The sequence below is a fragment of the Eucyclogobius newberryi genome, unplaced genomic scaffold (assembly GCF_026437365.1).
Source record: "Eucyclogobius newberryi isolate DKJ021-1_F unplaced genomic scaffold, fEucNew1.0.hap1 SCAF_1, whole genome shotgun sequence".
NCBI classification, from domain to species: Eukaryota; Metazoa; Chordata; class Actinopteri; order Gobiiformes; family Gobiidae; genus Eucyclogobius; species Eucyclogobius newberryi.
The window spans coordinates 5,738,949-5,756,789 of NW_027315723.1; the positions used below are offsets into that span (position 1 = coordinate 5,738,949).

The window sequence follows — 17,841 nt, forward strand, 5'->3', positions numbered from 1 at the left end:
CATATTAATATAGTAGTAGTAGTAGTAGTAGTAGTAGTAGTAGTGACTGGTGGTTATAAATGTTAATAACTAGGCAATAGAATATGAATTATAGATAAGTTTTTAGGACTGAACTTGAAAGTTAAAGGGTTCAAATTTAGGCAAAGTCACTTCTTATAACATCTTAACTCCCTGTAGTGACACTGCCTGTCCAAAAAGACTGTCCACATGGATTAAACAGAGCAAATAAAGCAGCTCCTCTCCTCCTTCTGGATAACTGCTGCATGGGTGATGATCTTTCAGCTGTAACACAGTATTTAAACCCATCTGATGCAGTGAATGAAACATCCATGTGGAAAGACAAATCCCGTGGTCATGGAAAATATTTCATTGTGTTTGAGAAGAGTCAGATCATTGGCATCAGAGAAAACATCTGAGGAGAAGCAGATACTAATGTCCTACAGATCTGAACCTCAGTGAGAGTTTGAGCTGGAGAAGGCTTCGTGCAGTGGATGGTTAAAATGAAGTTTAAATTTAAAATGGTCACATGTGAGTTTAGGGCAATGCATTGTGGGTTTCTGTGGTGACAGTCCGAGTCATTTGGAGACACCATGCGGAGCATTTCTGAAACCAGGATCCCAAACCCGCATTCTTTACATTGTTTGACAGAAGTGAATCACGGAAACAAAGTTTAGACAAGTCTTGGTTTCATAATAAATTCACCTTCATTGGAGAAAAGTATCTCTACTCAAAAGTATCAGGACTAACTAAACCTGAAGAAGTACTGACATTTAAAACAGGACTGAAAAGTGGCTCAGAGTATTCATCTTATCCAGAAGACATAGTGCATACAAACACTGTGTCCTTGTGCAAGACACTTCCCCCACCTGTGGTATGAACGTGGTGCACATTTGAGTGATTTGGTTTGAAGAGGCCTTAAGCGCAGATTGACAGTCACTGTCAGCCAGGCCCAGGGCAGCTATGACTACAAGAGATAGTACATACCACTACCGAGTGTGGGATGGATGAATGCTGTGATGCGAGGCAACAGTGGGGGTCCGACAGACTTTATACAAGATTATTATTATTATTATCATTATTATTATTACTATTAAAGAAGACAGGCTTTTCTCTGATTTAGTGACAGCGTTAAATACATTCAGATGAATAGGCCCCGACTCCAAACCACAATACTGCAGTGTATATATAGTGTTTATATGATTGGTGTGTAAATAAACGGGGCTTTAATGAATGAGGTCGCCCGGATCTGAGCAGGATGTGGACTCGAGCTGACCACGCCCACGGCAACACCAAAGACGTCAAGACGCACGAGAAATGATTTCATGTTTTTCTTTTATAGTGGAATTTATGTATTTTATATTGTATGTATTTATATGTATGAATGCATATGATTCAGGCTGGTTTCTCCCAACGTCACGAAACCAGGTACAACTAAGCAGCTTTGCAAAAAAAGGACTAAACATGGGAACATTTGGAGAAGCATGATCTAAAATCGAACTAAATCTGTATGGCTGTATCATAAAAGGGGCCAAAGGCAATTGCGGAAAAATAAGGAAAATATTTGAAGAAAGAGTCTAAAAAAATCAATTGTGTAAAAGATGTATCTATTATATTCAACTAAAACCTACACTAAACGTCAAATAAAATCCACTCTAACGAAACCAATAACACAAAAAAATTTTTAAAAGGAGTTTACACCCGAATTCTGCAGGTCAGATGATCAAAACAAGTCTAAAACCAACCACGAAATGACGAAAACACTTGAAAAAAAAAAAAATTCATATAAACCATGTATTTTTTGACCCAAGCTTCAACCCCAAATCAATTTACGCACCACGTTTGACAGAAAATCCCCATCGCTCAGCTCCTCCAGGTCCAACAGGTTGCTGCTCGCGGTCGGATACAGTTTGTCCGCCGCTAAACTCTCCAAAATATCGTCCATTTTCGTGCGTTTTGGTTTCGTCTCGCTCCAAAAACAATCTCTCTCATTCAGCTGTGATCCGGCAGAGGAGCGGTGTGTCTGCGCATCCTTGGCCGATGCTGGTGCGCCTTTGAGCGGGCAGCGAGAGCGTCTAGTGCCGTCGGAGCTCCATCCAGCTGTTTGTGTGCGTCTGGGCCGTGCGTCCGGGCGTCACGCAGAGCTCATGAATATTCAACGTCCTAGACCACGCCCTCTGCTCGTCTGATCGTAACACCCTCAAGGGTTTACGGCACTTCACTATATCAAATGTATTTCAATGGCAGTATATAGTCTATAGACCCTTTATTTTACCATTATTAGTAGTATTATCTTGTTTTTATTTTATTTTTTATCTTTGTTTATTTTTCCCCTCCATTCCTTATTAGGAAATGAGAGGTTTTGTCTATAGGAGTTTTTGTTTCGAAGAGTTTTGTTATAAGAGTTCTTCTATTAAGAGTGTGTTTTAAACTTCCTGTAAGTTTTCTGTCCTTTTCCTCTGTATCTACCTGCGTTGCAACAATGAAATTTCCCCATGTGTGGACAATAAAGGAATATCTTATCTTATCTTGTCAGTTCAACATTTTAATCATAAAGTGACATCAGATCTACATACTAATGATTTTAAGTCTTTACAACAGTCTTTGCTTTTCTATAGCAAAATTGTACTTGAGTTTCACAAAAAATCTAATTCATTTGTAGAGCAAATGGAAAACCTGCGTGGGGCTAATATTTCTGGAAGTATTTGTCCAGTGAAACTTAAAAATAAGGATTTGTGTCCGTCATAATCTCCTATTAATCATACAAATTATGCAAAAGTCTTTAAACCATGCTCTGATATCACTCATATGTATATGGGTGATTTTCATCTGCCAAAACCTCCTTGAGTTTTCATGTTTTGTGATTTTGTTTGGTTAATCCCAATTGGGCCGCTACAAATACAAAGATGAATGAAACACTTACAAATTACTTCAATCTATAGTCACAGAAGTTACTTATACAACACTCTACAGTTGAAACCTTATGGTACAACAACAATAACAAAAAGATTACAAATATCCAACCTTTGAACTCATTAATATATGTTAAATTGGTGGAATTCACTATGCATTGATATGAAATGGCTGATTGAAGATTACATTTCCTTAGACTATACTTATACAATAATTATCCGTATAATACTTGATATGCACCCATTTTCTCCCTTAAATCCCCCTGTCTCCATTGTAGTGGTCTCGCTCTGTTTGGTCTGGGTCTAATTGGCGTTTGGAGTCTGGTTTTGGGCACTTCCTGGAAAATCTTTTTAAACGCAGCAGCGTCTCGTAAACATTATCAGTCCCACCTGGATTTTACAGCGACGACAGAATGTCTTTAGTGCCAGCAATTTACAATAAAGCTACTGGATTTGACCAAATACCAACCAACTATAGTTAAGACTATAAGACTGTAAGAGTTGAGTTAGCAAATTTGAAAAAAGTAAAGCAAATGTTGTATATTAGTTTGATGAAATGATGTAACATGTATTTTGAAGGATAAGCATCAAACATGTACAAATCTGGTAACTTTACAAGAGAGGAAAAGGACTTAAAACAACACTGCAATTGTTTACTCAATAATGACACATTTTTTTCCAACTTCTTACATTTGAAAATACAATTAAGGCGTTTAGTGCATTGTTTAGTGCGTTTAGTGCATAGTGCAAGTCATTGATTTACATGTTTCAAATCAAAGTCAAGCCCCAAGTCCTTTCAAATCTTTTTACAAAATGACAATACATTTCATATCTTTTTAATGAATATGATTTTCACACCCAAAATAGAAAACAACTACAACCTTAAAAGCCAGCGTAATAGTTACAAGCGGTTCACATGCAATTTTTCCTGTACGTTCATTGATAGTTTTGCTCTATAGACGCTTGTACCTTTGGCAAACCGTACTGAAATCTAAGCCGTCGCTGAGAGTGAAATTGAAACTTTATCTCTTTGTGTTTTGTGCTTCGCCTTTTCTCCTCGGACTGTGATTGTATCGGCGAGAGGACCGTGTCGTAAGAGCTGAAAGGACGACCTATTTCCCATTGGTTAACTGCAACTGGCATTTACTGTATATGAGGAATTTCTTTAGGCTGCGTTCACATGAGTCCTGGGTCACTTCCAGCACTTCCAGGTTTAGTCCCAGGTTAATTCCAATCCTACATAATCCAGATAACGTGCATTAAGTAGTCCAAACTTGTATCTATTATAATAAAATAGATATTAGTCATAGTCTATAGTACTCTATTTATAGCCTGTATGTATTTTTGTCTTTGGGTGTAATATTAATAAAGGCAATTCTAATGAAGGCTAGAATTTTTCTGCTGGATTTGCAATTAGCACTTTATTGGTCTAATTCTCAGGTGTTTTTTTTAAGCAATGAAATTTCACCTTAAATATTCAATGCATATATATTCTTTTCATTCATTTGTTGTTGTTGTTGTTGTTGTTGTTGTTGTAACAAACACAATAGAACGAGACAGAGAGAGACAGCATACAAACCATTGAAATAGTCCTGAACACTGTAGTCCAGTGTAATTGTCCATTTTCAAATTTAATCTGAACGTAATTTTATGCATTTTTTGTGCGTCAATTATCATGTCAGTCCAGTCTTTGATTGATGTCTCATTTTTTGTGATTGCCCTTTTCCTGCCGCCAGAAGTATGTTCCAGATGTATCAGTCGTCTTGTGTCCATGGCAGGAGTTTTGAGGCCCATATACATAGTTCTGAATTCAAATGGCCCAAAGCCTAAGGCCCAAAGTCACCCGCGACCCCAAATGGGAACAAGCGGTAGAAAATGAATGAATTCAAATGGGATGGCGATGTCAAAAGAAGACTGGAGTGCTTTGTTCATCTCAGTCTAATATCCCTGAGCAGTAGGACGGAACCCAAAAGTCAGTGTTGACCAGTCGACTACTAAAATAACCGTTAGTTGTAGCCTTAACTGTCAATCTTTGTGAAAAAAAAATAATAACCCAGATGTTATACATATGAGCAGAACTGTCCTGTCTTCCTCTGTCCTCCATGAGAGGCACTAATTGTCACAGAATCGTCCCAGAGAAGGTGAGTCTCCCTGGGGAACTTCTCTTCTTCCGCTTCTCTTTCAGCGATTACCATCAGCTGTTCTGACTGCAATTCGAACTTCCTCTCATGCAACTGTGTCTAACTTTACAACCTGCTTTTTTTCCAAATCACTGCTCTCCTCTTTGCTTCCTGGTATTGTGTTTTAAAGGAGGGTGTTGTTTTTTACAAGCCGGAAATACTGTGTGTCTATTCCCTGAAAGATTAACTTTGTATTGATTTGATTCAAGCTGGTTTTACTACAAGAAATGCAACAATCTGGATTTCCACAATATCTAAATACAATGAAGTGTAATACTTGTAATGGCAAAGCAAGACGTCCCTCAAGTTTAGTAGCTTCCAGAAGAGAAACTTTCAGATCAACAGGGAAACCAAACAGCTCAAGTTTTAGATTTGAGTGTTCATTAATGGCAGAAGAAAAATAGACACATGTTAAAGTTTTATTCTCTCTAAATGTTCCCAGTTTTATTTGAGGACTTTAAAGTAAACTAGAGTTTTAATATTAATTTGGCTAATTCTGGTTTAGTTGTGATTTAATCCCTTTTATTCCTGGTTTAGCCCTTCAATTGTTATTTAATCTTAAATGCAAATCATGTCCTGGCTTAGCTTTAGTTAGTCCTGATCCATCCCTAGTTAAGTTTGGACTTCGTTGAATTCTGGTTTAGGTCTAGTTTAGTCTTCTAAATCCTGTTTTAGTTTTGATTTTGTCCTAGTTAAGTATTGGTTTATTCATATGTGTAATATTATGTCATTTATGTTAAGTTCGGCTTTGTCCGGGTATAGTTACAGTTTAGTAATGCTTTTAGTTATGCTTTAGTCCTGGTTTGGTCTTGATTTATTCTTAAAAGTAAGTCCTGGATTCTGATGTAATCCTGATTCATACATCCATGGTTATTATTATTATTATTATTATTATTATTATTATTATATATATATTTCACAGTTCATTTACCCATCTCTTCCATCTCCCCACTGTGTACCCATCCATTTCATTCATAAAGTCACTCAGCCGAACAGGGCTGTGTCCTCATTGGCCAGTTCTGTCAGGTAGACTAGATTGAGCTTTGCAATTGGTGCATGGTGTTCCGATGATGCAAACTGTGACTCATGGTTCTATTTTCTGATCCAATTTCAGACGTTAACCTTTCAATGACGTCATCGGTCGAAGGTTTGTTGATGCTTTTTGCTGCAGAGACGAGACGAGACATTCTCGTGATTATAATTGTTAATCCGACCCAACTAATGACCAAGGTCCTATTCAACAAAGAATTCAACCATGAAGTCCATATTCATGTGTAATTATAGGAAACGGAACAGGCAAGGCATTGAACAGAATGATAAAAATGCACAAATGGCAAAGAACAATGATCATCTCGAGGCTATTTCTAAAATGAACCTGGTCAAAATCTATGTCTTTTTGCATAATTTATAATTTTTTGACCAGGGTCAATTGAAAATGAGGGATAGAAATGATGTACATTTTGAAAGACATTCAAAATATACCCTCATTTTCTCTGTCTTCCTTAAGTCTATACGACCATATAAATATGTAGTGCTATAGTAGTATAGTAAGTATAGTAGTACTAGTAATTGTACTACTATAATAGAATAATATGTAGTAGTAGTAGTAGTAGTAGTAGTAATAGTAGTAGTAGTAGGGAGTAGTAATTAATAATAGTAGTAGGTAGTAGAAGTACTAGTAGTAGTAGGTAGTAGTAAGTAGTAGTAGTATTTTATTTGTCGGAACAAACTAGAACATGCCCCTCCCCTCTTCAAACAATTGAAGACACATAAATTGCAAAAACTAAAAAGACACATGAGCTGTCTTTGGGGTGGAGTAAAGTCTTGAAATGACTTTACACTCAAAGCAGAGACATGGACTTGACTTGGAATTGAGGCCGAAGATCTGAACAGCTCTGATTTGTACTTCTATACATATAAAAATATTTTAATCAATGCAAGTGTTCGCTCAACAATCAATTACAGCATTCGTATTTCGAAATGATATAAACTTATAGCCCTGTTTATCTGGTACAAATTATTTAATTCTTGCCAAATGAAACTAGAAGTATTTTAGTGCAGTAGAGGGCACTGTTTACCATAAAACATGCAGCCAGTATTTAATTTAATCAGATGAATGCAAGTTACACCTGTAATTTTACTCTCTTTGATTGAAGGAAATAGAAAATTAAAACCACAGCTACATAATTTAGCAAAAATAATACAATGGAAATAAATACTTGGTTGAATTAGTCAGTGAAAGACTGCATATGTGCTCGGGTCTGTGCACACTTTGCCTCATCTGTGCCACTGGAATGCTGGCTTAGACTGGAAGAACTCAGAAACAAGCACAGTGTTCAAAACAATATATTATATATTATTATTTCAGCGGGGTCCTTGCAAGCCACGCCCACATCACCCTACGTTGAAGTATCGGCCCAACGCGTCAACGACGCTGACATTGCGCATGCGCAGAAGGATTTTGTGCAATGACTTCAAACATTTATTTTTTAAGTGTAATTTCTAAATTAAACTATCTGATATTTTAATAATAATAATAATGATAATAATAAATCCATAATGCATTTCTGATAGGTATAATTATTATACACACATGACAACAGCGGGTGTCACGGTGGCCGAGAGGTTAAGGCGTTGGACTCGAAATCCAATGGGGTTTCCCCGCACAGGTTCGAATCCTGTTCGTGACGATGGTTCATTTATGCTCTTGTCTTGAGAGAACGCGGCTCTGTTATTGGAGGAGAAGAGCAGGTTATTGTTGGCTTTAGTTTCCATCACATCTGTGGGAAAGAAAGTAAAACCGTGAAAAATGTCCAAGTCAGATTAAAAAGCGCAGGCTGACATCACCAGAAGAGTCACGAATTGTGCCTTTTGATAATGTAATAGATCCTTTTGATCTAATGAAACTTTAACAATACAATATATTTTTATAAGTTTATCTGCTTTTTTATCATTTACTTCTGGTTGACATAAAATACAAAATACATTGATTGAACGAGCCATATCTAACGAGCCAATCAACGTGTTTCTACTACGTACGTTTACGTCACGTAAAGTTTACGGAAGTGAGCGTCGAAACGTCAAGCTAAAATGAACTCGACTTCATCCGAAACTTTACACTTTTTTTTTAAAAACAATCATAAGTGACTACAGAAGGAAAACACATGATTCAAGTTCAAGATTTGCGTTGGTATAAACCACAAATCTTATCATTATAATGTTTGTCTAGTGCTAAAGTTTCATGCTAACGCTAGCTATCGGATTCTGTAATAAGATAAGACAAGAAGATAACCTTTATTTGTCCCACAATGGAGAAATTTCAGTGTTGCAACACAGATTAGGCACAGAAACACAAATTAGGAACAGAAGTGGAATAATAAAAACAGATAAGATAGAAATAACTTAAAAAATGACACTCTTATTTACAGTAGGTGGCTGTTAAATGGACAGACAATATTGCACCAGGGATGATTGGCATTATGTCACAGTATTGCACATATTTATAACAGTATTTCACATGATTATAACAGTATTGCACATGATTATAACTGCATTGCACATGATTATAACAGTACTGCACATGATTATAACAGTATTGCACATGATTATAACTGCATTGCACATGATTATAACAGTACTGCACATGATTATAACAGTACTGCACATGATTATAACAGTACTGCACATGATTATAACAGTATTGCACATGATTATAATAGTACTGCACATGATTATAAAAGATGAATGACACATGTTCAGGGCTAACCACAACAAGCTTTCACGTGCATGTGCAAAAACTGTATTTTTGCTTTATGGTGCCGCTATTAATCATTTAATTAATTATACATTCATATAAAATACCACTTTAATTATTTTACTTCAGCTGCTATTTTATTTTCTAAGACGTTAATTCTGAAGGGCGTCCCGGATGTTTGCGTGTTTGAGGAGATTGTTAAGCGGGTTAGTGTCCGGCGCAGATCAGCTGTTATCGCCTCTTCGCGGTTTCTACTTGTCTTTGGAGCAGGTTTAAGACGGTTTGGATGGAGGAAAGCGGACTGAGCCGGGCCAGGCCGGACCGGGCCAGGCCGGACCGTGCAGGGACAGCCCGGGACAGAGGTGTGCAGACGGACAGCAGAGGGCAAGGTGACCAAACCCTTTGAAAACCCGTGTTTATTCTATTGACACAGCAGTTCAAGCAGTAAACATGTTTTACTGCTGTGTATACTTTCAATTCCTGCTAATTAATACTATTCGTACTTTCAAATAGATACTGAGGTACAAATGAATCCAAATTGCTCGTTAATAAATTAACGGCGACTTGTATTACTGTAATTAGCGTGCGTTTGACAGGGCCGGATGTAGCTCTGCTGTCATTTATGAGGGTCTCATGGGTTAAGATAAGATATATATTCAAACAAATAGATAATCAACAACAACAACAACAACATTTACGTATTCATGTTGTTGTTGTTGTTGTTGTTTTTAATGGCAGTTGGCAGCCAAATTAAATGGTGCATTTACCGCCACCTATTGTAGTTGTACGTCTTCAAAGTATGTGTTTTACACGATACAATTTGTATGTTGTTGTTGTTGTTGTTGTTGCTTTTAATGGAAGATGGCAGCCAACTGCAAAGGTGCATTTACCCCCATATACTTTATTCTTTAGACTTTATTCATTTGATCTTCTTCTTCTTCTTCTTCTTCTTCTTCTTCTTCTTCTTCTTCTTCTTCTTCTTCTTCTTCTTCTTCTTCTGATTAGAATTTTCATTTTGCCCGATGTTAAACCAACGTTAATTTTAAAATGCTTAATACGAAGCATTTCATTCATAAGTATTCTGACACTATAGATGGTTAAATGTATTTACCAGTAGTGACTATCCAGTTCTTCCACAGCTTTTTGAGTACTTTTTCTTTACATAATATGCACATTTAGCACACCAGCAAAAAACATGGCTGATTTCCATGGCAACTGGCGTGTTTTGGCGTTCTATCCCGTGCTATAGAACTGTAGATACTGTAGGTAGATCATCAAAATCAGAATCAGAAAAGGTTTATTGCCATTGTCAGTGAGCAAAAATCACAACATAAAACATAAAACAATGAACAATAATAAAGCAAAATTCTCATCCAGCCGCTCTCTGACATGTGGACACTTTCTACCCACAGGACAGTCTGCTGTGGTGCAGTTTTGGTTTGATTGATGATATTTCTCTCTCTTTTTGCTCCTGGACAGACTTGTTTTGTGTAAGTAGATGGAACAGTTCTTTAACATTCCCCTCTCTCCACTCCAGGCCAGGCCCCGCGTCTGTCCAAAGGAAACCTGTTCACGCTGCTCAGTTTGTGGATGGAGCTTTTCCCTCAGGAGCAAACGGAGGACAACCACCAAGACAACAGAGGAGCACAGGTCACTCCTCTCACGACAGAGCGGGATATCTGCTGCAGCGCATAAGCAATTGCAATATACAGTCAGTTTTAAATGTCATATTGCAAAAAACAATGGCGTGTTTAATAACAGCGCCCCTTGCAAGCTTAGGACCATTTTTTATTTTATTTTTTTATTTTTTTAGTTTATCTGAATTGGGACAGTGCACATTAATCAACATTTCTGTAAATGTGCCAGTAATATCTGTAGTTTAGCTAGTTCCCAGGCCAGATGTAGAACGCCAGCAAATATACAAAACATACATTTACATTATATACAATACAAATAGAATTGGTAGAAAAATATAAAAGATTACAAGTTCATGCAAAAACAGATTATTATCTAGACTCATCGTTTAATAAATCATACTGTAGATGAAACAATATATTTGGGGGCTCAATATTTATCATGTGTACGTTTTCTTTGCCTTAACATGAAATACATGTTTTGAAGTATATTAGTATTTGAGATGTACAACGTTGAATAATTAACATGTACGACTCATTTACGATGTTAACTAACGACTTGAGTGTCAACAAATGTAAAAGATGAGTGCGTGAGGCCTTAGATGATGTGGTGTACAGTGTTTTGATTTGACCCGCAGACAAACGCAGTAGGCCTGGTGGTGGTGAAGGACAGTAAAGTCATCGGCCTGCACAGCTCAGGCTCGGAGCTCCACTCGGGACAAGCTGCCGTCCTGGAACACGGGGCCAAACTCTCACAGAGCAGTTTGTACTTCTCCAGACGGCCCTGCGCCACCTGCCTCAAGATGATCATCAACGGTAAAACTAAACTACTACTACTACTACTACTACTACTACTGCTGCTGCTGCTACTACTGTTTCTACTCGTGCTGCTATTGCCATTACAACTACTACTGCTTTTACTGCTTCTATAATGATTACAACGACTACATTTACTACTACTGCTACTAATATTACTGCTGCTCAGTGTTGGTCAGATTGCTACTCTGATTTCCAAATGTAGTCAGAAGTTATTAGACTACAAATGATTCTACCGGTCAGTTACTTTGAGGAAAACAGAAGCTTTAGTTACTTATTATTTAACCCAATTTCAAATAATCGTCTGCAGAGGTGAAGTGCATAAACTAAGTTGTATTTGAGTCACAGCTGACCGGCCTCTGTCACCATAAAATATCATTGCATGCTACGTGTTAATCCTTTTACTGTTTTACGACACGGCTCTATAAATGACACACATTTTTGGCGGGGGAAAAGTAACACAAAGTTACTAGTTACTGCTAGTTGCTCAAGTAATGCTTCAGTTGACCAAGACTTTCTTCAGTCCTTGTTTTATAGTATATGACTTTATAAGTTGCCCTTTAGACTCTTGGCCAAAGTTACATATGCATTCGTTTGGCTTGGTTTCCTTTATGACTTGATTAAATAATCTGTTCTGCTTTCAGCTGGTGTCAGTCAGATCTGCTTCTGGCCCGGTGACCCTGAGGTCTCCATGTTGAGAGCTCAGCCTTCAGAAGACAACTTTTCCCCTGATACTTTGGTGCTCTGGATCTCAGAGGAGGCAGCTCTGGACTCGTTAGCTTCAGACAAACTTAAATCCAACAGTAGAGCTCATATCTGTGTCCCCATAAAGCCGCTAACGCCAGGCATCGCGCAGTTTGTGCATGAAACCTCCAGAGATGCCGACTTTATGGAGAAGATCGCAGAAGATGTGCCAGAAGTGGATGTAGAGGAGCTGTATAACAGGTGGGGGCGTTGCTTATGAATCTTCTGCTCCATCTTTGTCCCTGGTTTAGTCCCTGGTTTAGTCCTGGTTTAGTCCTGGTTTAGTCCTAGTTTAGTCCTGGTTTAGTCCTGGTTTGGCTCATGGTTAAATCCTGGTTTCGTCCTGGTTTAGTCCTGGTTTCGTCTTGGTTTAGTCTTGGTTTAGTCCTAGTTTAGTCCCAGTTTAGCCCTGCTTCAGTCCTGGTTTAGTCCTGGTTTGGTCCATGGTTTAGTCCTGGTTTAGTCCTGGTTTAGTTCATGGTTAAGTCTTAGTTTAGTCCTAGTTTAGTCCCAGTTTAGCCCTGCTTCAGTCCTGGTTTAGCCCTGGTTTAGTCCTGGTTTAGTCCTGGTTTAGTCCTGGTTTGGTCCATGGTTAAGTCTTGGTTTAGTCCTGGTTTAGTCCTGGTTTAGTCCTGGTTTAGTCCTGGTTTGGTCCTGGTTTGGTCCTGGTTTGGTCCTGGTTTAGTCCTGGTTTAGTCCTGGTTTGGTCCATGGTTAAGTCTTGGTTTAGTCCTGGTTTAGTCCTGATTTCGTCCCAGTTTAGCCCTGCTTCAGTCCCGGTTCAGTCCTTTATATTTCCTCTCTATTTCAGAGATCGTTTGCGTGCCCTGGCCTCCCTCTCCTCTCGGTTCTTGGTTGAGTCTTCAGTCCAGCACCAGCAGATTTTGTCCCACATGAACCTGGAGAACTTCTGTGTAGATCCATATTTCTGTGGACTCAGGCACAACATGCAGCAGCTGGTCCAGGTTCTGTCTGCGGTGGTGGCCGGGGTTCCAAAGTACAAGAACTACGGATTTTACAGGTGAAGGAAAACGCATATTATGTTTTTCATCAAACAACTTAATGCTGGGTGTGGGCAATTATATTCTCCTGAGGGCCGCATTAGGATCTTGACTTGTTGTCGAGGGACCCATTTTCATACTACTACTGTTTTATTTAAATTGGGGGAGGGGGGTCAATTAAGTTTTAAATAGCCATAACTAGACAAACTCAATTCTCAATTAGGTTCCTCCTCTAGTGACTTCATCTTTATATTATAATTGTGGTTATCATATTGTTATTATTTAGGTAAAGACTGTAATAGTTCTGTAGATAAAATGGAAAACTATGTTGTGATATTAAGAGATTTTTCCGTTTCTACATTAGAATCACATTTTTGAATGTTTTTGTTTATAGAAACATAAAGACATCCACAGAAACATTGAGTTCCTGCTCACACTTTTACTTCACTGTTACAAGCGGCTGGTTTTCATTGTTGAAAAATGGCTCTGTCACATTTTTTCACCCGGAGTATCTCAAATAATAAACCCTAAAGGTTACTGAAAACTGATTGCCTTTTTAAAACCTGTTCTTTCTCTCCTGCAGATCGAATTCAGACGCTTCTGGCCCTCCTCTGTCTCCGTCTGGCCCAGAGTCCGACCCGGTTTCTGCTGAGGTGGCGGTTCACTGCATGGTCCAGGCCCGGCTCCTCTCCTACAGAACAGGTCTGACCGGCGTATGTTCATGCTCATGTGCAAACTCTGAGTAAAACCTGTGATTTTCTTTCCAGAGGACCCTAAAGTGGGCGTAGGCGCTGTTATCTGGGCCAAAAGACAAGAGGTAAGTCCACGTTAAATCCCTTGGCCACCAACACAACATAATGATTACGACAATGCGGTTTGAGAGGCTTGGACAATACTTGTGTAACCCAAAACTGTTATGATTCTGTTCCAGCCGTGTGCTCCTTGTTTAGTCCTGCTTTAGTCTTGCTTTTTGTACTGCTTTGGTCTTGTTTTAGTCCTAGTTTATCCCTCGACTAGTCCTTGTTAACCTCCTCTCGTTCCAGCCTCACCGCGGTCCCGCTCCGATGGACGGTCTGTACCTTGTAGGTTGTGGGTTTAACGCCTACCCCTCGGGTTCTCACTTCAACGAGTTTCCTCAGATGGACGACAAACAGGAGGACAGACAGAGGAGGAAGTACAGATATATAGTACACGCTGAGCAGAACGCACTCACGTTCAGGTATTGTCACCACTACTACTACTATCAAACGACTACTACAGCCTTGAGTCTATAGATTAGGCCATTTAAAAGGTTGTTCTCCTTCCTGTCCCTTTCAGAACTCATGAGATCCGGCAGTGTGATCCTTCCCTCCTCTTTGTGACCAAATGTCCGTGTGACGAGTGCGTTCCTCTGATCCGAGCCGCAGGAGTCTCGTACATCTACAGCTCCGACCTGGACCAGGGCCGAGACAAGGGCGACATCTCCTACAAGAGGTTCAAACATCTCCAAAACATCCACAAGTTCTGTGTAAGTGCTGGGTTTGACCTTGTTCAGACCATGTTTTGTCCTGAACCAGGGGTGAGACAAGGGAGACATTTCCTACAGGAGTCCACAAGTCCTGGTCTAGTCCTGTTAAAGTCCTGATTTAGTCCTGTTCATGTCCTGGTTTAGTCCTGTTCAAGTCCTGGTTTAGTCCTGTTCATGTCCTGGTTTAGTCATGTTCAAGTCCTGGTTTAGTCCTGTTCAAGTCCTGGTTTAGTCCTGTTCAAGTCCTGGTTTAGTCCTGTTCATGTCCTGGTTTAGTCCTGTTCAAGTCCTGGTTTAGTCCTGTTCAAGTCCTGGTTTAGTCCTGTTCAAGTCCTGGTTTAGTCCTGTTGAAGTCCTGGTTTAGTCCTGTTCAAGTCCTGTTTAAGTCCTGGTTTAGTCCTGTTTAAGTCCTGGTTTGGTCCTGTTTAAGTCCTGGTTTAGTCCTGTTCAAGTCCTGTTCAAGTCCTGTTCAAGTCCTGTTCAAGTCCTGGTTTAGTCCTTTTAAGTCCTGGTTTAGTCCTGTTCAAGTCCTGTTTAAGTCCTGGTTTAGTCCTGTTTAAGTCCTGGTTTAGTCCTTTTAAGTCCTGGTTTAGTCCTGTTCAAGTCCTGTTTAAGTCCTGGTTTTGTCCTGTTTAAGTCCTGGTTTAGTCCTGTTTAAGTCCTGGTTTGGTCCTGTTTAAGTCCTGGTTTTGTCCTGTTTAAGTCCTGGTTTAGTCCTGTTTAAGTCCTGGTTTGGTCCTGTTTAAGTCCTGGTTTAGTCCTGGTTTATTCCTGTTTAAGTCCTGGTTTGGTCCGGTTTAAGTCCTGGTTTAGTCCTGTTTAAGTCCTGGTTTAGTCTCGGTTCTTACCTGTTTGTTTCATACTGGTTTAGTTTCACGAATTGTCCTGAGAAACTTCGGCAGGTCAACCATAAGTACTGCAAAAGTACTGATTTAGACCTGGTTTGCTTCTGGTTTAATCTGTGTTTATTCCCTGGTTTAGTACTGATTTTGGACTGGTTTAGTCCCAGTTTATTCCTCCTTTGTGACCCTCTTGTGGCGTAAACCTGGTTCTGTCTCTGTCCACAGTGGCAGAGGAGCCCTGCTCCAGATCCTCATTCGTCTTCTCACTACGCCAGTAAGTCATTTCACTTTTTAAAATATTAGATTCATTCTATTTTGTTTGAATATGATTTCTTGTAAATAGCCTAATGCATTTCTTATTTTCTCACTATCTTCACTTTATTCAGCTGTGACAAGTGAATTTCCCCACTGTCAGATTCATTGTATCATTACAATCTGCTGTTATGGGATTGTTAAGTGTGACATCACAGTAGGGCTGAAGATTAATTACATTTGCAATACGTCGCAGTATTACAAAACAGGATTATGTAATGGCAGAGACAGCCGCAGTCTGCAGCTTCATTGTTTCCTGCTCCTCCAGAGTCCTCTGTGTGTTTGTGCCTCACTTTTCTCTGTGGTTCAGGTGCACGTTAGATCGAGTTGATGTGGTCAAAATATCAGCCTTTAAAATGCTGCCACCACAAAGTTTATTTCTTTCAAACTGTGGGGAAGGCGGCCTGAAGTGGTCAAAGCAGGAGGCAGACTCTGGAGACAAAGAAACTTAATCAGACGCATTGAAAACAAATGAAAGTCCCACTGGTCCAGCCCTCCACATGGTCTGACCCATGACCTCATCTGGACCATGTGGTGGACCAGGTCACTATACTGAAGATGAAGGTACTTAACTGAGATGTGTTCACTTCAACGAACCAATTTAGACACATAAGGTATAATTAAATGAACTATGTGATGTGTAATTAAGGAGATAGTAACGAAACAAAGACTAAACAAACAAAGTTAAGTTTAGCTCATTAGTTTAAGTATGACATGTGACAAAGAGATCCACTCAGTCACACAAACACTGATTTATCGGTCCTGCTATAACACCTGATGATGTCACTAGGTGGAAGAGAGCGTTGGAAGCTTTGCAGCGAGAGACAGACCCCAGGATTACTGTAACGTGAATGAAAACACAACTGCAGGGATGTTTTTGAGGAGGATACGACAATGGACCAGGATTAACGGGAATAACCAAGGTCTAAATTGGACAAGGACAATTACACTTTCTTTCTCCTGTTTTTCAGATGGCTTTTTGGGAAAACACAACCGACAGATGGAGCCGGAGCTCCAAAACACCAAGAAGCTTTGCACACACCCAACTTCAAACTGATTGCACGAAATATGGACAAAATGTTAAAAGTTCAACCATTTTCTCTCAAAGCTGTGACAGTTTGAATATTTATCCATTTGTTTTTCACGAATCTGGAAATGGTCTTGAACTTAATAATGTTGTTGTTTTGAAGGCGTTATACTTGATCGTAAAAAATAGAAACTACCAGGAATGTTGCTGAAAAGTTAAACCAGTGAGTTCCGTGGTAAAGAATTTAGATTCCATAATAATATCAGCTCTTCCTGTTAAACAAACAGTTCATCTCAACCATTTGATTCTGGTGTAACTGTGGTGAACAGAAGGTTAAATCCAGACTCAACAGAGTCGGAGAAACGGGACTAAACCTCAGTCTTAATGTCTGAAGAACTGCAGTTTAAAGGTGCACTATGAAAGTTTCACTACCCGCTGGTCTCCATGGAGATATTATTGCTTTACCTTGCATATTCCACGTATGGCTCTCTCCCTCTCCTTTTTAAAAATGTTTTAAACGGTATAGCGTTAAATACATACCGGTATTTGAAAACGTACATCACAACAACAACAACAACAACGACATTTACGGTTTGGCATTAAACAACGATCTTGCTTTCATTCATCTATTTCATCTACTTGTCTCCATGGAGATAGACACATTGCACCTTTCATTATTCAATTAAGTTCTGCTGGCATCATTCTAGAAGTTGATGTCATCATTTCATATGGAAGCACGAGATGTTGAATCTTATTTGTTTGGGATCGGCTCCACAAACCTTTAAACTCATGGTTAAACTGACTGAATTGGTGCTTTAAAAGGAATTGAATAAGATAAGATAAGATAATCCTTTAATATCCACACAAGGGGAAATTTCGTTGTTACACTGCAGTAGAAACAGGAGGAAAGGACAGATTATAGGAAGTTTCAAAACACACTCTTAATAAGAGTTTTTTGTTTTGTTCATAAGAGTTCTATTAACAAAACTCCTCTCCTATCTTAATAGAGAATGGAGGGGGGAAATAAAATAAAATAGATAATAAAAATAAAAAAATAAAGATAAAAATCAGATAATAATATAATAATAAAATAATGATAATAGAATAAAATAAAA

At 38.9% G+C, this 17,841-nt stretch overlaps 2 protein-coding genes and 1 non-coding gene across 4 annotated transcripts in view; 2 read left to right on the forward strand and 1 right to left on the reverse strand.

Annotated features, from left to right (window-relative positions):
* creb3l1 (cAMP responsive element binding protein 3-like 1) overlaps nt 1-2,102 on the reverse strand; it is a 37,066-nt gene extending 34,964 nt beyond the window's left edge. For both annotated transcript variants that reach the window (XM_072445438.1, XM_072445507.1), the window contains exon 1: nt 1,835-2,102. In XM_072445438.1, coding sequence (XP_072301539.1) covers nt 1,835-1,942 — 108 coding nt within the window. In that variant the 5' untranslated portion in view covers nt 1,943-2,102. The remainder of the gene's footprint in view (nt 1-1,834) is intronic.
* A 5,595-nt stretch (nt 2,103-7,697) lies between these two features.
* Nucleotides 7,698-7,779, forward strand: trnas-cga (transfer RNA serine (anticodon CGA)). The gene has a single exon. It is a non-coding gene; the product is annotated as a tRNA-Ser (tRNA).
* Nucleotides 7,780-9,039: 1,260 nt separating this feature from the next.
* On the forward strand, nt 9,040-16,782 carry cdadc1 (cytidine and dCMP deaminase domain containing 1). Its single transcript, XM_072445610.1, has 11 exons — nt 9,040-9,232; nt 10,381-10,493; nt 11,116-11,293; nt 11,938-12,238; nt 12,849-13,058; nt 13,622-13,740; nt 13,806-13,855; nt 14,082-14,257; nt 14,356-14,545; nt 15,613-15,661; nt 16,671-16,782. The coding sequence occupies exons 1-11, from the start codon at nt 9,130-9,132 to the stop codon at nt 16,754-16,756; spliced, it is 1,575 nt and encodes a 524-aa protein (XP_072301711.1). The 5' UTR covers nt 9,040-9,129; the 3' UTR covers nt 16,757-16,782.
* Nucleotides 16,783-17,841: the final 1,059 nt, after the last annotated feature.